This window comes from Sorex araneus, chromosome 7, assembly GCF_027595985.1.
Source record: "Sorex araneus isolate mSorAra2 chromosome 7, mSorAra2.pri, whole genome shotgun sequence".
NCBI classification, from domain to species: Eukaryota; Metazoa; Chordata; class Mammalia; order Eulipotyphla; family Soricidae; genus Sorex; species Sorex araneus.
The window spans coordinates 65,874,986-65,898,847 of record NC_073308.1 but is presented as its reverse complement, the minus strand read 5'-3'; the positions used below and the strand labels follow the sequence as shown (position 1 = coordinate 65,898,847).

Here is a 23,862-nt window from a genome sequence, read left to right as displayed (position 1 = left end):
TTTCTCAAATTATTTTTGTATTGATCTACTGCAAATTGCAGTTACCTAGTTATTCGTGGTTGAGTTTCAGGTGGACAGTGCAGCAACACCAATCCCTCCACCAGTGTCCACTTTCATCCATTAAAGTCCCCCGTTTCCTTCCCCACTTGTCCCCCACCCCTCATCCCAGCCTGCCTCTGTGGCAGGCACTATTTTCCTTTCCTTTTTGGCCCTTTTAGGCACTGTGCTTTACCATACTGTCGCTGACTAGGGAGTAAGCAGGTCACTCCCCCTCCTTCCAGCACCTAGTCCGGTCCAGAGTGACTACTTCCCTCGTCATTGTCATAGTGGCCCCTTCCCTGACTGTCCTGCCCACATCTGTCCTGCCTCCAGATGATCGTGGACAGGAAGTGTACCATGTTCATGTGGATTTTCAGACAACCTGAATTAATGGCATCCCCCAAATGCAGGACAGTATTTTCCTCCTGATTTCCTTGCTCAATCTCATTAGCTTATTTTGTTCTAATAATGCAGCATCTGACACATAGCACTGTATATAGCACTGTGGTCCCATTGTTCATCTATTTGCTCAAGCAGGCACAAGTAATGTCTCCATTGTGAGAGTTGTTACTGGTTTTGGCATCTCAAATATGCCACGGGTAGCTTGCCAGGCTCTGCCATGTAGGTAGGATTTACTCTCGGTAGCTTGCCGGGCTCTCCAAGAGGGACAGAGGAATAGAATCCGGGTTGGCCGCGTGCAAGGCAAACAAACACCCTACCCACTGTGCTATCGCTCCAGTCCATAAAACACACAAAATATGTGTTCCATCAACTTGGGCTATTGGGAAGGCTTTTAGTCAAAAGCGGCTGCTAGTAGCTATAATGGGGGAGGAAGGGTGACGGAGAGTGAAAAGTGGTACACAGAGACTAGAGAGATGGTACAGCAGGCCGGGTCTATGCCAGGCATGCAGCCAACCTGAGTCCAACCCTGGGCACTTCATATGACCCCCAGAGCCCTGAGTGCGCAGCCAAAAGTAAGCCCTAATCATAATTGAATGTGGTCCCAGCTGCCCTCCTGTCCCGCAAAAAAATTGTATCCAGATTTATGACCACACAGAGGTCTGTCTGCACCCTCACTTCTGTTGTTCCGGGTGAGCACTGCTCACATTTATACACAGACTGAAATACATACATGGAATATAGTTTACCTATATTCAAAAAAAAAAGTCTCAGCAATCAGAAGTAAAATCCTCCTAATTCTTGCTTTTCTGTCTTGGCAGGTGAAGTTTACATCCTATCAAGTAGTAAGAGTATGACCCAGACACATAATGGAAAGCTGTACAAATTCATAGATCCCAAAAGGTGAGCTCTTGGTTTTGTTCTTTAAAGGGACTCAGAGCATGCCTCAGCTACCATGAACCGGCGTGCCCTTCCCCTCCACCCCAAGCATGCAGCAGGGGCTGTGAGGGCTCCCCTCCCCTCCTCAGCTGAGCCTTAGTGACCTTATTGTAGCCATACGCTGATGTCATTTTCGTTGTATTTGTGGCATCGGGGGTCCTCAGGTAATAGCCAGAACAGGACCCTGATGTGGCAGCTCTAAACTGGAAGAAATATAGACCCCCCCCCTTCCTTACCAGAAAATTGGACCCATCCTGGCCCACCTCAGAACCTGGCTTTTGTTAGGAAATCAGGACTGTTAACCAGCTCAACTTCATTTCCAAACTAGCCGGAAGCCCACAGCGCGGACAGGCTTGTGGGATGGAACCAGAAGCACGGGGAGGGTTTTGTTCTTTCCCTCCACGAAGGAAAACGTGCCTGTGAGGTGCCTTCCAAGACCGTATTTCTCTGGCTCTTGCTCCTGTCCACCTGCCCTGCAGGACATTAGCTCCCAGTCCACATTCAGGTTACCTGGAGGTGAGTGAGTGCTGCAGGCAGGACGGGAGCTCTCAGGAGTCCAAGTCTGCCGTCAGATAGATGGCATCACACGTCTAGAAAAGGGGGCCAGGAGACAGAGCAGTGGCTAGGGTTCGTGCTGGGCACTCGTTCCTGGCACCCCGTGATCCCTGTGCCAGGCACACCTTTAATAAAGGCCCAAGTGGCTGGCATGACAGCACAAGGGTAGGGCACTTGCCTTCACACCACTGCTCCGGGTTTGATGCCTAGCACCACCTCTGGGCCCCTAAGCCTGCCAGGTGTGGCCCCAAAACCAAAACTAAAATAAAGGCCCCAGAACCAGGAGGGGGTCCAGGTCAGCACACTCCAGCCCTCAGCCTCAGGCCCTGGTACAGAACCCTAGGCTGGTGGAGCCACAGGACCCCCCGAGCAATGCGGTGCAGATCCCTTCCCTGGGAAAATTCTGGAAATTACTATTTTAGACCCAACCTCTGAGAACACCTGGAAATGTCAGACTACGACCTTCACAGTGTCTCTACACACTGACTGCAGAAGCCCAGCAGCAACTTGAAATTCCCAAATATAATTTCTCGTGAGAAGGATCAGTCCGAGTCATCGGGAAGGCTCACGAAGCCCCGGGAATTGCTCAAGTAGTAGAACCCAAGTTTGGCGTGGGAGGCCCTGAGTTCAAATCCCAGCCGCTGCACGGCCGGGCCCCCAGTGAGACTCTCCAGCACTGACCCCCAGCCTGGCCACCCTTACCCCGCATCCAAGCCCTCCCTGAGCACAGTGGGAAGAGCCTGATCATGAGCATTATGGTCGTTTGTTTTTTAGTCTTTGGTCTTTGGTTTTGTGTTGGGTTTAGGGGCCACACCCAGGGGTGCTCAGGGGCCTGATAGAACCTGGACCAGGATCCTGTCCCTGGCACTGTCCCTCTGACCCTAAAAAAATATACTGCTTGGAAGTTGTAAATCGGGAGTTTGTTTTCCTGAAGAAAGCCATCTGCAGAGTGGACAACAGAATGGCATCCTTCCTGAGAAAAACAGAGGCTGACATTGGTCCAGAGAAAAAGAGGAATTCCCTCTAAACCTGGCCCTGCAGAGTGTGGGATGCTGCTCTGTGCAGTCTCGCCTTCTTCACAAAAAAGAGGCATGCCCAGAGGAAGGACCTTTCCCTCCTGGAGGTGAAAGCAGTGTCCCCTTTCTGGAGAGCAGAGGAGAGAGACTGAGACGCTTCCAGCCACGGTTGAAGGTGGCGGTATTAAAAAGCAAAACCAAATTCCCTTCATTGGTGTTGCCTGAAGAGGTCTGGGGGCACTTCCCTGGGCTGGATGACCACTGGGGTCACAGGAGCTCCCTGATGCTTAGCAGACTTGATGGTTTTTTATGAGCCTCCTGATAGGGGTGTAATGAATGCCCCTTCCTCCTCCCCCAATGCAAATGCTCCTCTCTTCTCTCTCTCTCTCTCTCTCTCTCTCTCTCTCTCTCTCTCTCTCTCTCTCTCTCGATTGTTTAGTTCTCTCTCTCTCTCTCTCTCTCGATTGTTTAGTCTGTTGGTGGTGAGTTGAAGTGAATTTTACACCTCACTCTATTATTAGTGTCTAATTACCAGGCTTGCCATATGGGACCTTGGCTTCATGCTCTAGGGGCCCCGTCTAGTAGGGTGGTCTCCGAATGTCATACCTGAAAGCCTGACTTCTCATTAGGGGGCCTGTTTCTGGTGAGTTGTGTCATGTGTGAGGCCAGGGTTAAGATGTGTGTTTGGTTTCCAGAAGGTGGGGTGGGAGGTCATGGAGGGCCACAGACTCGCCGTCCTTGTACACATGCACAGGCATAAATTTCAAAATTAAACCGAGGATAAGAAAGCAAATGTTTTCATAAACATTTGTTGGGAGCCTCATGCTGTTTCGATTTGGACGCCAGTGTTTATTATGATAGTATTTCTCCCTCGATGATTGGAAGTTCTGTATAAGCAGACACTTTAGTGTATGTCAACCGGATTATTTTGGAAACATGAGCTAATTACTAGCATAGCAGTGTTCAGGATGTCTGCTCAGAGCCCAACTATTTTTCTAAAACTTTGGGGAGAGAATTTGAAGGAAGAGCCTCATCAACTTAAACAACAACAACAGCAACAACAACAACATCTAGACTGTTTTGTTAGGTCAAAAAATCTTACACAGTGCTGAAGATGTGGCTTAGCAATAAAGTGTTTGCATGAGACGTGGTCTGCATCCCCAGATCAGCCAAAAAAATTAATAAATAAATTTAGCATAAATTAAAATCTCAAGATAATTGCATTCTTATTGGAGAAGTTTCCAAATCTTGTTGATTCAAAATAACTCTTGGATCTCAGTTAATTGATGACCCTGTAAGAGATGCAAACAAATTATTGAATTTTTTATCATGTATCATATAGAATATAGAAATCATAGAAGTCATGTCATAGAAATTTCATTTTTACTCACCAATACATAATTACACACACACACAAACACACACACACACATGCACACACATGATCAGAGAGTTTAGAATCTGTTCTGGCAAAAGAAGATTAAGCCCCAGTATTACCACCTCAGTCTATAAGGAAAATTTGGGCTGTAAATTACATGATTATTTATATAAATTTCAAATCACATACTGTGGGTAGCCTTTTCAGAAAAGACTTATGAGCTCACCCTGTTGCAAGATAAAAATTTTAGCTTAAAAACAAAATACAGTTATTTAATTGTTAAAAAAATAAAGAAAAGAAAATTTAATTAAAATACATTGAAGTTTTCCTTAGCCTTATCTAAAAGTTAGGCAATTTTTATTTTTTTTGCTTTTTGGGTCACACCCGGTGATGCAGGGGTTACTCCTGGCTCTGCACTCAGGAATTACTCCTCGTGATGCTCAGGGGACCATATGGGATGCTGAGAATCGAACCCGGGTCAGCCGCGTGCACGGCAAACACCCTACCTGCTGTGCTATTGCTCCGGTCCCAAGTTAGATGGTTTTTAAGAGGAAAAACAAACACAAAACTTTACTAAGAAAGTCAGAGGGGCTGTAGAAATAGTGCAGAGGTTAAGGCAGTTGCTGTGTACGCAGCTGACCCTGGTTTAATCCCTGGCACCACAAACAGTCCCCTGAGCCATCTCTGTGTGTAGAGCCAGGAATAACCCTTGAGCACAGCCAGGTGTGTCCCAAAATCCCAAAGAAAAGGAAGTTGAAGAGCACTAACTTTTGCCTCCACAATACTGAGCCCACTCGGGCATGTCTTTGGAGACTGTTCAATCACATCTCATGTAGAGTGGAGTTAGGATCAAGTCGTAACACCAGCCTCCAGCTTTCTGGACCATCTCACTGGGTCCCTAGAGTCATTGAGCACTTCTGGGTCCTGCAGGCCTTGGACATCAGCCAGCAGTTTCAGAAAACAGACTTCCAAGAACAGAGATCAGGCCCCGTGTGACTCAGTGCCATTGGGACTAGTCAAGACTCAGAGCCTGTCCTGGTGTGACAGGGAAACACTGGCATGGCCCTTAGTGTGGCCTCTGCATTCCGGGGCTCCATCACACCTGGCCCTTTCATCCATCCATAAATCTCAGCTGAGTTTTCTCCCTCTCTCGCTTCTATAGTGCTCAATGCAGATCACTTACTTACTCATATACTTAAAACCTATTCAGTGATTTTCTGTGTTTGGGGATCTTCCCATGTACTCATGAATTATTTACAGGTCTTCTGCCAACTTGAAGGTGCTTTTAGACCCGAAATTGGGAGTGAGAGGAGGGAGAGAGAGCATTCATGAACATCCCAGAGCTTTAATACCTACTTTAAAAAAATCCTAATTGTGCCATGGTCACTTGCTTCTTGTTAAATGTCTTAAGAATCACACAAATGCTCCTGAGAGATGCACATAAAAGTGTTTTTCTAAGGGTTGTGTGTCCTCCAAACAATATTTTTAATTTCCCTCCCCAAGCTTTCATTTTATAGAAACCTAATTTTTTTTAGCCATACTATGCTCCAGTAAGCACACGTCCATGACATCGTATAGCTTAGTTCTCCCTCTCAGAAAACCTGGCAAGCTACTGAGAGTTTTCCTGCCTGCATGGGAGAACCTGGCAAGCTACCCGTGGCGTATTCATATGCCAAAAACAGTAACAATGATGGGTCTCATTCCCCTGACCCTGAAAGAGCCTTCAATGCTGCACCATTGGGAAGGACGAGTAAAGAGAGGCTGCTAAAATCTCAGGGCTAGGATGAATGAAGACATTACTGGGCCTGCTTGAGCAAATCAAGGGTCAATGGGATCTTAGTGATAGTGATGGACAAGGGTTCAAATTAACGTAAACCAAGAGACTCTATTAGTTGTAAATTGGGAGGTGATTCTGGGGTTATTTCTCTAAGAATCAATAAAACAAAATGAGTTTTTAGTCACGTTGGTTTAATTAGATACCCAGTCTTACTAGATTTTAATGTGCAGCTTATCAGCTACCCTGCCAGCTCAGGCAGACCAGCCCCCTAAGAGCTATAAATTAACAATGCAAATTCCAGGCTTAGGGGGTCAATTTACAAAAAAAAAAAAAAAAAATGTGAGGACCCCAAGCGCTCCTCTATGACCAAGATCAAAAACTGTTTCTCCTCCCTGCTCTCGCTACCTGGTCCCGACTCACTGCCTTTTTCTTCCTTTTCTTGAATTCGCTGTTGTTAATTTTGCGTGGTCCTCCTTATTTTACTGGGTGCTGAAGAGTGCTTTTCCTCCCCCAGAAACGTCCCCCTCAGAAGCCATCCATCTGTTTCTCCTTCACGTATAGGTCTCTGTAGCTGGCAGGCAGCTCTGAGGCCGTAAGAAAGCGAGACATAATAGAGAGGTTTTAGCCCCATAAGCCAGTTGAGTCCCAATTCATCAGTCAACGTTTTATGCAAGTGGCCCCCTAGGTTGATAAATCCCCACCGTGCCTGTTGACCCAGCTGCCAAGTCCCTTCACTGCAGCCTGGTTTTCATGGCCACCCGGATAGTAACACAAACTGTTTAGCAGCTCAATTGACCTTTCAGCTATTAACAGGGACACAGGCTCCATCAGGGACTAGTTTTCAAACATGACAGAATTTCTCAACACTAGAGGTCATGAGCAAGTAGATGCCCTATAAAAATCCATTCCGCATGGTGGATTTGAAGTCTCAAAGACAGGATGCATGTGCCACAGCCAGGGGATGATTATTTTCCTCCCCGGCTTATCACTAACAATTGGCAGAGACTTGTCCGCCAGCTCATATTTTATGTTTGATCTGCTGGGTTTTACCTAGGCTAGGCATGACGCCTCATCTGCTAATCAGGCCTTTTCTAAGTATCAAGTAGCATCAGACATTTCCACAGGACAGAGTTACAGAAGAATAGGACAAGAACTAAAGCCCAATTTCTAAGAAATGGGCGAGCAGATAGGCCTAATTCACTCCCATGGCCTGAGTCGACATGGAATTTGATTCATACTTCAGCATGATTTACATATGTGTATGTTTCCGTGCACACACCTAAACATACTCAGACAAACCATGTGTGTTGCATAGAGCCATCATCTGTTCCAGATAAATATAATTTGTGAAGAAACATGTATCTGTGATTGTCTGATTTTAAAATGCTTATCAGAGGTTTTGTGCATGTGTATATACACTTCACTTTTATTCATGTGAGTATATATATATATATATATATATATATATGAATGAACTTGTATATATGTTTGATAGATAGATGATACATCCTAATTCCTAGAGATTGAACATATTTAAAGGAAATACTTCAGGGCTGAAAAGATAGTACAGCAGGCAAGGCTCTTGCCTTGCATGTTGACAGACCTTAGTTTGGTCCCTAGCACCCCATATAGTCCCCTGAGCCCATCAGGAGTAAGCCCTGAGCACAACCAGGTTTGGCCCCAAAACCAAAAAAAAATTTTTTAAAGGAAACTGCATTCAAGAGAATTTTTGCTTTATCCTAATTATTGTCTTAAGCTACTAAGTTTGAATGTTGGAATATCAGTTCCTAGAGCAATTATACAGATGGCTATGAAACTTGAATGAATTGCCACTTACAAATAGCATTCATTAAAAAGGCATAAAATGGAGAATATGAATAATGAAAAATCCAGTCCTCAAAATTAATCTCATTTGTTAAGAATTGAAACTTCTCCAAGTGTTTCTTTAAATCCTGTGTTCCCCTGGTTCCCCACAAAGGTGGAAATTCATTGCTTATTAGGACTTCTGTTAATTTATCATTAGCTACTATAGCTCTTCATATAAAGACAGAACTGACAGGGAGAATACAGCCACAGTCTACCATGTTTTTTCAGAGTATTTCAGGATACCTGGGAAACAAAGATATTAAAGACCCTGTATGAATATTTTTTAAAAAAGACCATAAGTTTTGTCCACCCTCATTATTCTAAAAATAGATATACATTTCTATTTATGTCATAAATACACACACAGAGTGTCTACCCCTTGAATTACTCTTTATTTTTTGGTTGGCTTCTTGGTGTGTGTTGTTGATTTTGGTGTCACACTCGGTGATGCTCAAAGCTTCCTCCTGGTCTGTACTCAGGAAAGGTCGCACCTGAGCCCCACCTGCCACCACTGGACAGATTGTGCTTGGCAGCTCCTGACCACATTCCCTTCTGGCCACTGGTGATGCTGCTGGCTGGTAAATGGGCCCCACTAGAACCTGCCCCTCCAGTTTGAACACACCCATGACGGACTAGTTAAAGCTCGCACACAGGGAACTGGTCAGGCCAATCACACCCAGATTCTGGCTTTCCACCAGGTACCAAGCTGCACCCTGGGAGGGATGAGCCTGTAAACCTCCTCCCATTTCCTGCCCCCTGAGAATGGGGAAAGCAGGGGAGAAAGTCATCTCACAAAGGGGCTCGATACGGCCTGGTGGAGATGTGGGGGAAAGGAATGAGAGAGATTTTCTTCATTTCCCCTTTAAACAGATCGTTGCCCCAAAAGATGCTGTAGAATTCTTATATCTCGAGCAGCTGACAAGAAGTCAGGACTGTTTACTTGAGTATGACTCCTGGTCTGTGTTCCTTGTTTAAGAGCAACGTGAAATTAAAATCTGGACCCCTGGCCAAAATTTTAGAAAGCGCACCTTTAGTAGCTGTCCTGGACAACTACTAAATAGATTTTAGCCCCTTCCGCCCTGGGGAGCAGGCCCACGCCAGCTGGGTTTATCTTCTGCTACTTTACAGACGCACTGAGTGCTCCCCATTCATTCAGTTGAATATAAACATTATAAACTGAAAGCCATCCATAGTCCTGCTACTCAAGGATCAGTATAATTGGCTCCCACTAGTCACTGAAAAGTCATCCCATCATATGATTACTTTTGCGCTCAAATTTTCCCTTTCCTTCAAAAGAGTGTCTAGGGCCAGAAAAATAGCACAGGCGTGATGTTACAGCAGGTATGGCACTTGCCTTATACACGGCTGACCCAGATTTGATCCCTGGCACCCCACATGGCTCTCCACCCCAGCTCCCAGTGATTTATGAGCACAGAGCCAGGAGTAAGCCCTGAACCCCACTGGTATGCCCTCTCCTCCCCAAAGCAAACAAACAAACAAAGAGTATAGAGGTTTAAACACTTGTCTTTCACACATCTGACCCGGTTTCTGTCCCTGGTTTCACAAATGGTCTCCAGAGCATCACCCAGGAGTGATCCCAGAGCACGGAGCCAAGAGTAAGACTTGAGCACCCCTGGGAATGGCCCCTAAAACCCTCTCTCTACTCCTCTTTCCACCAGTCAGAAAGAGAGCAGGCACATGGTAACAGAGAAAATGAATTAACTTATGACCAAATAAGTTAAATACTTTTTTTTTACTAAATGCCAGTTACTAAATAACCATGACCTCAGAAGAATTTTGTGGCCATTGAAATTAAACAATTGAATCTAGAACAAAAAAAAATCCTCTTCCCATGCAAGGTCCAAAATGCCACCTTCATCTTACAAACAAGATAAGAATTTCAGATAAGGAAAAAATAGAGCAGACATAGTGTTTCAGCAACCACCAGGAAAAGAAGTTAACACCCTCACTTTCTTGGCATAGCTATTTACCATTCTCTTCCCTTTGCCCCACCCTGTTCTTATTCTCAGAAAGATTCCTTTGGAAAGAGGCGTGTTTTCTCAATGAAATTATGTTCTGCTCATGGAATACCTTAAGGACCTTTCCATAAATCAGCTGCTCCTAGATTTAGATAAGGATAATAGATTAAGGAAGTCTTCTGAATCGTCACATTCATTGCCAAACAGTACTTAAATCCAAGGAGTGGAATAACACTGGAAGACAGGAGCTTAACAAGTCATTGTATGTTTTTAATGGAGTTTTGAGTCATTCTGGAAACAGCCGGAGGCCCAAGTTATGATCACTCTGCATATTGCAATAGAGATCTAACATGGTGACCTGTCTCCAGAAAACTTAGGCTCCAGGCTCTAATTAGAGCTTATCTCAGAGAGCTCAACCGTTTACCTCTTGCGGTGGCTTGACCTGTAATGATCACGTTCTTTGTACTGATATTTAAGGAGTGCCATTTGACTGGGGAGGAGACAGCCTAACATTCCTGAGCTGTAGAGAGCCCTGGTGTCACAGGGGCAGCTGGGGCTAGGAAAGGCTGTCACTGTGTGCCCCACCCCCGCGCCCCCTGCCAAAGATTACTTGGGGAGCATAAGTCCTGCCTAACCCTGCTTGAAAGACAAGACTACTAAAAATGTGTTGGTCCTTTCTCCGAGTGGCCCCATGGTGAGATATTAAAATAAAGTCTGTAAAGTTTTATTGGGCAGATATGATGTTCCTATTAGCCATTAGTATTTTTGAGATTAGTATATTCTTCCATGTAGGAATATGTATGTAAATGCATTTCATATATTCACAATCCATGTGTATATATTGTATGCACGTGTGCATATTATTTCTATGAATCATTCTGTACATAGCCCAAGCTTTGATAGTTTAAAATATGTCATATGACGTGCAATACTTCTGATGTCATATTTTTAAAAGACTGAGAAGATATCTAAAAAGAAATGTAAAATTGCAAAAAACTGTTAATCCCAAGCTTTCTAAGCTACAAATACTTTTTTTTTTTTTTTTGGTAAATGAAACTGCTTCTGTGATTCTGACAAACAGGTGAAACATTTCTCAGATGCTATTCCTATGCAAGAAAAACAAGTTTTGAGACTGGGAGCTGTCTTTTATTTTTTTAATTGTAATTGTGAGAAATTCTTAGTTTTCCTGCTGCAAAATAGCAACATGCTATAATTATTTCCGCATCCATGGATTTTGAGGAAGATGACATAGCCTATGGTATTGCAGAGGTTCCCAGCTCAAAACTGTTTTTCCCCACCCTCATAGGGATTTTTCCTATTCTCAGAAAATGGTTGATCCTACTGAGTCTGAGTCCCTTTCAAGGGTTATTTTAAGAAAGCAAAAGGTAGGATAGGAGTCATAGTACAATGTGGCTGACCTTGTGATTTTTAAAATTAAATATAGGCCAAGAATATATGCTTGGCACCCACATATGCTCCCCCGGTACCTCCAGGAGTGACCTCGAGCACAGAGCCAGGAGTAAGCCCTGAGCACTCCTGAGTATGGCCCAAAACTCCCCAAAAGGAAAGAGAAAATGAGGGGAAAAATAGCTCAGTTCCACTCTTGCCTCTCTTGCCTCTGACCCTACCTTCCCCCTCCTGTGTTTCAGACCTGTCCTTCCCGAGGAATGCAGAGCCCCGGTCCAGCCTGCACAGACGCTGACCTCCGAGTGTGCCCGGCTCTGTCGGAACGGCTACTGTACCCCCACGGGCCAGTGCTGCTGCAGCCCCGGCTGGGAAGGGGACTTCTGCAGAATCCGTGAGTGTTTCTGGGGTGCCCCTTGCCACCAGGATTGGGTCTGCCCTTAAGAACCCAGGAATTTCACCTGTCTTCTTGCTTCTAGAATTAGCTGGCATTCAACACTGTTTTTGCCATTTTGGTCATATTAAAGTCCTGTTTCTGCACCGGTGAACAAAACCTTGCCCATTTTTGTTATCATAAATGATTCCCTGTATAAGCTTATTATAAACACAAAAGACCTTTAGAGATGGAGTCCAAGGCCCGTAGTTGGTCTCTGGTCCTAGCATTCCTGGGTGTAGCTTTGGTGGCCCTTGGTGGCCCCCAAAGCACAGCTGGATATGGCCCTGTAGACCCCCCTCCAGAACCTGAGCCCCTGGGTGAGGTCCTAGAAATTCCCCAGCACCACCCCATGTAGTCCTGGTAGTGTCTGGGCACTAAAAGCTATAACCCTCGTCATACCACTACATGATATATCATATCCAAAATGTTCCTGGGCTACACCCCCAACACACACACATATACACACACACCACACACACACACACATACACATACACACACACTGCCATCATCACCTCCCCAGGCCTGAGCATTGAGCCATCTTGACAGGTTGACCAGATGTCTCTGGGACTGCTTCCTTCCCCTGGGCATTGCCTTGGAGCTCCCTAAATCAATCAATCCTATCAAAGAGTGAAGAATGAAAAAAACGAACCAGTGCAGCGTCGCCAACTCTGGGTTTGGGCCTCCTCACTAGCCCAAACCTTGCTGCCAGTGCCAGCACCCACACTGCTGAGATGCCCTTTCTAACCTGACTGCATGCTTTCCGGGAGAGCCCACAAAAAATAGGGCCTTTTCAATGGGTGTTACTATACACGAGGGGGAAATGCAGTTATCTGAAAACAAATTAATGAGTTTAGAACCCTATTTTGCCACTCTCTTATGAATTATCAACAAGTTCTGCAGTTGTCCACAGAAAGCAAAGGGGATTTATTTATTCCAGGGTTATTCTACCCTTTGATTAAAGATTTCCTCAGTGACGTGCAGTGATGTCTAAATTCTCCCTGGTGTAAAGAGAGTTAGATCATTTTGATCACTAGAGTTTCAATCTGTGTATGTTGAAAGGACATTTTCAACAACCAGCATGTACACCTTACTTACAAAAGCTCTGAATCTCTCCTATCTCAATATTAAGCTTTTTCTTAGTAGTAGCAACGACAGAGTCCCAGGTTCACATTTAACACTAACTCACCAGTGATCTTCTTGCTTCATTCTTGGCATATATTTGATTTTTAAAATCATAATTTATCTAAGATATTATAGCTTATCTACTTTATAGAGCATCTAACAAAAAGTAAACAATATTTATATGTGTACATCTTACATAACATACATCTTAAAATTAAATTACTTCTACACAAATAACATTTAAGTGATTGATTAGAACCGTAGCATATTGCTCAGAATGAGAATCAGTGCTCAAATGCAACGCCACGCAAAGTCCTGAGACTCTTCTCCCTCAATTTTCCTTGATGCTGATCTATTTTCCCTGCTTCTTCAAAGCCCTCATTCTATTTTATCCCTTACATTGCATTTTGTTTGACTTCTTAAATTACTTCAGACCATCAGATAAAGTATTTACTAAGGATCTTCTAGTACATTTTAACTGAGGGTAGACAAATTATTTTAAGTACAGGTGACATTATATCCACCATAACAGATATCAATATGTGATATTCTTTGAATTAACATTCTTTGAATTTATTTTAATAGAGTAATTTGACCTTTCCTTTAAAAGCACACAAGTAGTGTGAATAGATCTGACCTCTTGGGATTTTTTGTTTGTTTGGGGGCCACTCTTGGTGGCACTCAGGGGTTACTCTCTGTGTGGTGTTTGGGGTCACTCTTGGCAGTGCTCAGAGGACCACACAGGCTGAATTGTGGTTTCTGCATGTAAATCATGTGCTCCAGCCTCGGAACCATCACCCCCATCCCTTCTAGGATATTTTGAACCCAACAGATCTGATTTATATGCCCATATTGCTTGCATGTAGCTTTCACAGACTTAAAGGAAAAAAAATAGACTATTTTCTTATTTTTTCCTATGAATCAAAGAGAAAAACCCCACTGAATTTTGAAATGGAAACGACTCTGTCTCCTGAAAGTACAGAAGGCAAACTTGAGGGTTTTGCTTTGCATCTAGAGTGACTGCATGCCCCAGATTTCTACCATCAGTAAAAGACTTGAGTGCAGATGCTCGATTTTGATCTCCCTGGAGCCTTGTAGCAGCAAACCTTCCCATTCCCTAATACAGTGTGGCATAAAAATAGTTGTAAAAAAATCCTTTAGGAAATTACTTGTTGCTACAGAGTGACCTTGGCAAAGAATTGCTCAGAACGTACCCATCGCCCTCCATACGCCAACCCAAGAGGAAGGAGCATCAGAGTGTTAGCAGAGGGAACAAGGGCTGTGTCCCCTGGGAAAGAAAAGGGGAATCCAGGAGAATGTGTTGGCCTCTAGTCCATCTAATCGAGCCAAATTTGGCAGCGTTCATTCGTTCGTGTTGCCTTAGAGGCAGGGGCTACTCAGAAAACCCTCCTTTGGAAATGCTCTAGTGAAGCAGAGGCTGGAACCCCTGCCATCCCCCTCTGCAGCAGAACCCATTCTGCCAGGATGGAGATAGTGTCCTGTGAGGATGGCTGGTCTCTGCACGTTGGTCCCCTCCACGGCTGAGTTCTGACTGGCCCGTGATGCTGGCTTTCCCCTTCCCTTCTCAAGCGGGTTCTCAGTGGCTCCCCTGGGGCTGGGCTTCCTTTCCCGCTCCTGCCCTTCCCCTGGCGTTGCCTTCATTGGCCTCCTCATCAGAGAGAGAGAACCGGAGTGCGATGTGATTGCTCTTTTTCCTCATAGCAAAATGTGAGCCCGCCTGCCGGCATGGAGGCGTCTGCGTCAGACCCAACAAGTGTCTCTGCAAGAAAGGCTACCTGGGCTCTCAGTGCGAGCACGTGGACAGGAGCATCCGCAGAGTGACCCGGGCAGGTATTCTTGACCAGATCATTGACATGACATCTTATTTGCTGGATCTAACAAGTTACATTGTATAGTTCCTGGGACTGTGTGACTATTTCGATGGGCATTTCTTTTCTCTCCTATCATTAAAAAGAAAGACTGTTATCCCGCTCCACACTCCTGTGATTTCATTTTCTTCTATTAATTTAAAAAAAAATGATTTCCAGATATGTGTAGATCCTGTGTGTGTACGGAGGTCACGTCTGCTCGAATAGGCACGTCCACACACACACTCACTACCCCTGTCACACGTGGGTTGCATAGCAGATGGGTGTTTAAGAATATTTTTTTTTCCATGTGCGGAGTAATTTACACAGAAATTCCATTGTAAATTGATAACGGAATTTTTATGTCACCAGAAGAGATGATTTGATTTCCCAGGAATTTTCTGTCTGTAATAACTCCAGTCAACTTTAATGGAGTTTGGAAATGTTACTGTGCAAATCGGATGGCTCAAATAAAAAAACAAAAATGTTATTTTCCTATCGAGGAACTATAATCTGAGGGAGCATTTTCAGAACTCCCTGCTGAATTTCTAAATGGGCAACACTGATTTAAAATTGTAATCTACATTTTTATCGATGTATCCAATTACAGAATGTTATGTGCTTGCCTTTTTTATTGGCTGAGAAACCTGGTTGCTCTCTTATTCTCAGATTGTTGAAACGTGTTTAATAATTGAATCATAACAGCATATCCTAGAACCAGTCTCCCTAAAAGGTCTGCTTTTATTGTATATTTTATTTAACAATAGGCACTGGGTTTGTGTTACATATTTATATTTTTTATTTTATTTTTATAATATAGACATCACCTACATGAAACACCTTTACCCTCTCCTGTAAAATACTAAAGTTACATTTTTCACCAACTTAATTGGAAAGAAGGGGAGTGAGAAAGCAAACAGGCTTTACTGTGCTGTGGAGTTAATCTAGCCATGTACCCTTGTACCAACATGTAATCATTCCCGACGGAGGAAAAAGCAAGAAAACAGCCAATCCCTATAAAATTTCAGCATTAAACATTTGTAAAGTGCTTTTCACGAGAGCCAGACTGTCAGAGTATATGTGATTAGAATGTTGCAGATGTCCGTGAATCAGACCTCACTGAAGAGCTCATGCATGTTTAACAAATCGTGGTTATGTAAGCGGTCGCTTGTACCAATTTTTAATATAACGCTTCTGTCCCAAACTGACTTCTAATGTATATGTTCCTTCCAAATGCCATGAACGTTGTCTTCTGTTTACTGTATGAATAAATTTCTGTAACTGTTCTGTTAAGCCTTTGAAAGGAATGCTCAAACTTCAAGCTGCTAAAGGTCTGGTAGACATTTCTCCCGTGGTGTGTGAGGTCAGCTCTCCGCGTTTGGATTAGAACAAAACCCTGTTTTCTTTACACTACTGAAAAAGAAGCATCTCCTCACGCACTCCCTCTAGGTGGCCCTTTCGCAAACACCTGTTCCTCCAAAATCTAAATTATAGAGGAGTATGGATTCTGTCCCACAGCACACACTCGCTTTCCAAACCTGCTCCTTACCTTGGGGGACATCTGAGCCTCGGTTACAAAACAGAAAAGAAAGTCTCTAGTCAATAGAATTTCTCTATTGTTTGAAAGCAAGAGATTTTTGTCAGTAAAGCCTAGCGAGCATTTACAGAGAGACCACAATGGAGAGAGGTTGGTTAAGTACACTGCTCCTGTCTTCCATATATGATTACTTAAGTTTCAAGTGACCTCATGCCAAATGGAAACGGGTTGAGAAATCTTGGTTCAGTGCTTAGTGAACAATAGCCTGCATTAAAAAGTGCATGCATAATTTTGCACGATTTAGATTCAATTGACAGTCTATTCAAAGAAGTCTCAGGATTAAATGAGCATGGAGACCAAATTGCCCTCTTACCCCAGAAAAGGGGTGGTCCCGGCCAGCCACACTAACACTTCATTGGCCCAACAGTGTGACAAATCTTGGAATGAACCCTGCAGTAGCCCGCATCTGTAGGTTAATAGCAGTCTTTTGTCCCCCTTGCTTTCTCTTCATAGCCCTTTTACTGAATTCCATCACAGAAAGTTTTACAATTAAAAAAAAAATGTCCTGACAACCATTTTTGTAAATGGACCTTACCATCTAATTGTTCCTTATTCAACGTGGGTGACATTAACAAAATGTGAACTTCTTGTGAGGGAACCAGCTGTCCAAATCTGTCAAATTGTGCAGTTTTATTACACATTCCCCTGTTCATCGTTTTTCCTGAAGACAATAAGGATTACTGCGATATATTCAGGAAAATCTGAAAATTCCAGCGTTTCTGCTTACATCCTAAATCTTTCTATTCCTTACAGAAGAATCTTTCCCAAAGGAAAGGTGTTATGTTCATTCTTCGATTTTAAAATATCTATATGAACTTGATCAGGCTCAAATATTCCATGCAGACCTTTCACAAGGAAAAGGGTCTCAAATAAGTTAGAAAAAAGTACAGACTAGGTGTCACTTCCTTTCCCGCTGGGAGCCATTAGACTAAATGACCAGATTCTTCTGCAGAGAAGGTGTCGAGACCATCAGTTATGAAGCGCCTGCAAAGGAGGGAAAGTCATTAGGGTCACTTCTTTCTCCTCTTAAGAGACAATTGCAATGGCACACTGGTACTTCCATGTTGTAAGTACACTGGCCATTTCAAACAAAAAGGAGCATTTTTTTTTCAAGTATACATTGAAAATATGTGAGTGGGGGATTATCTGAAATGTTGCCTGATGAGACAGGTAAGAACTAGTTAAAACAAATGAGTTAGGGAAGGGTACATCGGGTCAGGCAGCTCCCTGGCATCCCGTATGGTCCCCACACACCAACAGGAGTGATGCCCGAGTGCAGTGCCAGGAGTAATCCCTGAGCAACACCCGGTACAGCCCCAGAGCCGAAAACAAACAAGCGAGTTAGGGAAAAGTTACTGCTCCATCACACCGCAGGCAACAGGATTCAGTTTACAAAGCGCATAGTCAAAATGACATGGTCAGATTGCAGACTGTGAGGGAAAGGAACTCAAGAATGAGATAGTTATGTGTGCGTTAGCATCCCTTTGTCTAGACTAAATTTCAAACCTGGGTGGTGGTAGGGATCGATTCAGTGTGAAAGGTGACTGCAGTAGTTAAGAAGCGTTGTTGGAAAGGAACTTTCTACCACCATATCTGCCTAAACACTTGCCCTGCTTCATAGGACTGCCTTTTCTTGGCAGTTATTCAAGGTTATAAAGAGAGAAGAGCATTGACACATCATTAGTAAGGAAGGGGGAAGAGTTTTGGGGCTGGAGTAATAGTATAGTGGGTAGGGTGCCTGCTTTGCATGCAGTCAATCCAGATTTGCTCTCTGGCACCCATATGGTCCCCCAACCCCCTCCAGGAGTGATCCCTGAGGGCAGAGCCGGGAGTAAGCCCTGAGCACTGCTGGGCGTGATCCTCTATTTCCCCCGAAAAAGAAGGGAAGATTAGCCAAACTTGACTGCTGGTAAAAGTTCTTCTACCCCTATCTTTTCTTCTAGAGATTTTGTTTCAATTTGTTCTATAGTAAAATACATCTTTTTTTAATCACATAGAATATTCAAATTGTTCTCAAAATTAGTGGACTACCTTTTTAAGAGTAAAGACACCTACAAATATACAATAGTATTTACAAAACTTAAATAAAATATATCCTATTTCATTCCTATAATTCAAACCATTTTCCTCTATTTCTTTGGAAAACTTGCATCATTTACTAACAATTTTAACTATATTTCATTTTTGCTATTATTTTTACTTCTGAATCATAAACTATACAGCAAACCTACTAGGGAAAGATGTGAGGTTAGAGGCTACACTTGGAGTTTTTATTAACATTCTGATTTAAATTTTTATTAGCTGAATCTTTAAAATTTGCATACTAAAGGAGAAATTAATCCCAAAATTTTAAGAGAGAAAAAAAAAAGATAAGCCATGGGGAGTTGTAGTTGGGTGATCAATAAATTAGTTTCTGGACATCTCTAGAATGTTATCTGGATATCTCTCTTTTGTTATCTGGATCTCCTCTCTCTGACATCTTTCTCTTCTCTCCCACTTTCGCTGCACACCCATTTCATAACTTTTCCCTTCATTTCTTCCGTCTCTGTTTTTATTGGTCTGTCTTAGCCAAGTAGACACATCCTTAGGACTCCTCTCCTGAGCATGTCCTGAAGTAGATTGCTGTTGATTTCACTGGTTATGAACCTTTTCTTTATCCTCCTGAAAAATACCTTCTCTAGGGTCACAATTACTCAGATGCTGTACCATGATAATTAGGCAGGAGCACACTTGCCTTCCATGTCACAATCACTTGAAGAAGTGACCCAGAGCTTACACAAATGTCTTCACCTGCTGTTCTCTTAGAGATGCTGGAAACACACAAAGGTGCTTACATAGGAGCGTTACTACCTATGTCCTGTTCAAGCAACAACATTTCTATGGAATCTATTTGGAAGCTGACTGTGGCAAATTTATGAGGAAAAAAAAATGTAATTACTCAGTGGAGAGTTTAGATCCTTCTTTACCCCCTCCTCTAGGACAATATGTAAACTTGCAGAAAATTCAGAATAAAATTCCATGGAGCCCCCTCGCCACCCCCCCCACCAGTTTCTGGATTTCTCTATCCCCCCCACTGGAAGCTGGTAGGCATATTGCTGTGAATGTTGACATCGGCCATTCAAATGTGTCTCTTATAGAATATCCTAAAGAAATAGATAGTTTTTCTTTTGTTATGCCAATACCAATTTGTTTTACCTCCAGTAATTAATACAATGTGTAAAAAAAAAAGAGGGAAACCTAATAACAGCATTTCAGCAGTTAAACTATGAACATAGAACCAGTTAAATGTTAGTCCTAGCCAACTTCAACGCTTCTTTCAAACAGCCCTTATAAGTTTTGCAGATTGCCTTACATTAACTCCTTGGAAGCATAAGTGTATTCATGAGCATGTGAGGGTGTGATCTAGAGACATACCCTGCTTGGCTCCACCCCAGAGACATTGTCCCTGGCTACAATGGAGAGGTCTGTCACTAATCACATTAGATTGCTTTCCCATAGCCTTTTGTATAAATCACATGTAAATGGCTTGAAGAAAATTTAAAAATGGATCCTTGCACCAACATGAACTAAACCTTCAGCCTAAAACTCAATGTTGCTTTTAGACTATCCAATAACTTCAAAATTAAAATGCACGGGCCAGAGCAGAAGTCCAGGGGGTTGGGTGTTTGCCTTGCATAAGGCCAACCTGCGTTTGATCCCTGGCATCCCATACAGCCTCCTGAGCACCTCCAGGAGTAATTCCTGAGTGTAGAGCCAGGAGTAACCCCTGAAGATGGCCAGGGGTTATCTTGTTTTATCACAAAAACAAGATGGTCTTGTTTTTGTGGCTCAAAAACAAGACAAAACAAAATTAAAATGCTACCAAATGCAACATCAATCCAAAGATTATAGTTCATATATATCACAAAGCCAGACATCAATTCATTAAAGACTTTTTGCTCGTGTAGATTATGTGCTATTAAATCTATACACATATATATCATATGTCATACATACATATACACACAGACTCAAGTAAATTAGTATAAGTGTATGGTGAGTGATCTCAATTGACTCTAATTTTTGTGGTAAAAAATTTAGCACATTGTCTAGAGAGAATAGAACACTAATAGTGAGGGAGTTCATGGTAGCCAAATGTAATTTTCCCCAGTTGGAAACTAACTCTCTTATATTCCTTCAACACCCACTAGCCTCCAGTTTCCTGTCCCATCAGCAGCACGTGATGAGGTTGGAATAGCCTGTGCCCATACTGTGTGTTGGGTGCTTTCTTACTAAATGTCCTTAAAATCTGAATTATGATTTCCTAAATTTCATTGCAGATTAAGTCCTCATGATCATAGGTCCCTGTTTACAAATGCCCTCACAGGAAAAATGAATTGACAACCTCTTGAAATATCAGATATTTTCCATTTCTTAAGTGCAGAAGATACTTTTGACAAGATTTCACCAAAAGTTTTGTTGCAAGAAGATAAGATAACCCATCTAAATCTGATCAATAAATTACTGAATCACTGCAATTAATGGGCCTAAGAAAAATGTGAAAGAATCCCTTGTGTCTTTCCTGGCTGTCTCTGTGATGATTTTGTCCAGTTTTAAAGAGTTCTTAACTTTATCATTCTTCTAACACATTTGAGTTTTCCTCGTTATTCATTTTCTTTAGACTCTTAATCATTAGGGAAATTTGTCCATCCTCTTACAGAAGATACCAGAACTAATCCACGCTTAAATTTCTGTTATAAGAGGCAGTCTGGCTACGGGAACAAATAGTAAAAGCAGGTACAGTTGTGAGAGAGCAGAGGAAATATCAGTAATAATTAGGCTTTCTGTAAGTATTCTTTTAAAAAAAATTTCACTGGCTCAGATAATTCCTCAGAATTTCAATGCATCTGAATCATTTGACCAAATTATGGTAAAATTCAGTTCTTTTTCATTTGTTATTCAGCCAGCTATTATTTAATCTAGCAAATATTTATTGAAGTGCCTAGCATGATTATGAATCATAGAAAAAGCAAGGATATTTACAGTAGGGTCTTGTTTGCCAGTGGCTATGATGAACATATTTGAAACAAAGGAATAATCACACCAGACCAGCTCCCGTTCTGCTCAACTTTAGAACCCAGCAATAACAGTACAGACGGCAAGTAAAGTACATCTGTGTGTATCTGTACGTGTGCACACACCCATGTATATATATATATTTATCTATCTGTACAAACACTACATATGTATACACACTATCTATGTAATATATAATATATGTATAATGCATATAAATTCTAACAAGTGTATTTGTGTTATCTTTAAAATAGAACAATTGTATCTTGAAGTGGTAAATGCAGAGAATTCATTTTTATTGTTGATCTGTGGATTTAATGATTTTTAGGTGAACAGGATGTTTAAGTGTATAATTTCTTTTAATTTAATATATTTATGTAAATGCATGCCTGGAATTCGGTTAGATTTGGCTGTGTTTTGTGTCCTTTAACATGATCAAATGTATTAAACTTTATCTTCTGATTTAATGTACATGTGCTATTTTTAAATTCTTTTTTATTTTGCAATCTAAGATACCCTTTCTGCCAGATTCACACTGATTTTATAAACACAAAATCTAAAACAGTTGGGGCTGGAGCAATAGCACAGCGGGTAGGGCATTTGCCTTGCACACGGCCGACCCAGGTTCGAATCCCAGCATCCCATATGGTCTCCTGAGCACCGCCAGTAGTAATTACTGAGTGAAGAGCCAGGAGTAACCCCTGTGCATCGCTGGGTGTGACCTAAAAAAAAAAATCTAAAACAGTTTATGTGTGAACTCTTTCAAAATATTTTTGCCTTCTGTCATTTGACATGACCTAATTTATTCTTTGTGTATGGAGGGGGGGTTACTGGGCTGTTCCCACTGTTGCTCAGGGCTTACTCCTGACTCTGTGCTCAGGGATCACTCCTAATGGGCCTCAGGGGACCATATGTGGTGCTGAGGGTCAAACTCAGACCAGCCACATGCAAGGCAAGTGCCCGATCTTCTGTATCATCTCTTCAGCTCGAATTTTAGCATTTGATCCCCCCAGTACAGTATCCATGTTAAAGGTCAGTTTCATTACCAAAATATGTTAGATAAGCATGAGATGTTGCATGGATCTTAATTTATTCTAATTGTATCAGGGAGATAGATAATATAAATAGCATTGCACATACAAGGCCCTACATTTAATCCTGGCAACACACACAAACTTAGTTCTGAGTTGTCAGTGACTTTATTCAAATCCTTTCAAGAACATACAATTAATGATGGAGAATGTGATCCAGGAAGCTAACCCGATGGGCCAGAGTACTTGCTTTGCATGTAGGAGACCTGGGTTTATTTTTAGGTACCACTTGATTCCCCCTTCACTGAGCCCAGTACCCTTTAGCTCTTCTCTCAGTGGCTCAGAAAGCGCCAGGGAACTCCTTCAGAAGGGAACCTCCCAGACCCCAGAAAGAGTTTCATGGTCAGCCCTTCACCCCCTCCACCCCCTGCCCCTCTGCTTCCTGGACAGAGCTGCCTCCCCACACAGAGGATAAGCTCCTAGAGTTTCCTCTTCTTGCCCCATCCCTGACTGTCGTAGTTGTGCCACTGGGAATATCCTGAATATAATAATCAAACATACACAGTACCCACTAGTGATGGTCTGTCTTTCCATGCCACAGTTTCTCCCAGCGTGAAAGCAGTTCAGTAAAAATCAGACTTGGAATTTTGGATCCTGAGCTTTTCCCAGGTTAGGGTGATGCAGTGCAATACCGTCTCCTGAGCTGGGCAGAGACTTCTAGTCAGCCAACATGCATCAGAGAAAGCTCTCCTTTTACAGGACTCAAACATAATAGAAGTCAATAGTAGTTGTATTGGTAGTAGTCCTAGCAGTAGCATGCATCAGTTCATTACACAATAAGCATAGAGTTGGATGAAATCGCCCATCCGGGGTCTAACTATTCTGACTCTATTTAAGATAGGCAAAGTCTATCATTCTCAAGCTTTTTAACACCTACTAGCCAACAATGGTCCACCAACTGGTAGTTACAAAACACTGGGCTAGGTTAGACTCTGATTATCAGCAGGGTAGGTCTGTACCCTGCATTGTAAGTTTAGGATGCTTTCAACTTGCAATGAGTTTATTGGAATGTATACCGTTGTAAGTGAAGGTAGCGATGGAATGGCTTGTTGTAGTTGTTAATATCTCTGGTTTCTTCTCTGCCACGTTTAGCTTTTTACAGTTGTGATCAATTCCCTTTGTTGGAAAAGACTTGAAATGGTTTCTGTTTTTCTATTTTAGGGACCCTGATTAATATCTATATCAATGAGAGTATAGAGTATAGAGTGACTTAGACATAGACAGCAAGAGAGAAAATGGGATGGAACCACAAAGATGCCATCTTCTTTAGGACGCCTCATTAGGACACTGTTACAGCTCACTCAGCAAATCAGGGATTGGGGAATGCCAAACCCTGTA

The 23,862-nt window shown here is 42.6% G+C and overlaps 1 protein-coding gene across 1 annotated transcript in view; it reads left to right on the top strand.

Moving 5' to 3' along the window:
- Window positions 1–21,904, top strand: part of HHIP (hedgehog interacting protein) — a 95,754-nt gene extending 73,850 nt beyond the window's left edge. Inside the window, exons 11-13 of the mRNA XM_004606198.3 lie at window positions 1,260–1,341; window positions 11,598–11,746; window positions 14,636–21,904. Of these exons, the coding sequence (XP_004606255.1) occupies window positions 1,260–1,341; window positions 11,598–11,746; window positions 14,636–14,829 (425 nt within the window). The 3' untranslated portion in view covers window positions 14,830–21,904. The remainder of the gene's footprint in view (window positions 1–1,259; window positions 1,342–11,597; window positions 11,747–14,635) is intronic.
- Window positions 21,905–23,862: the final 1,958 nt, after the last annotated feature.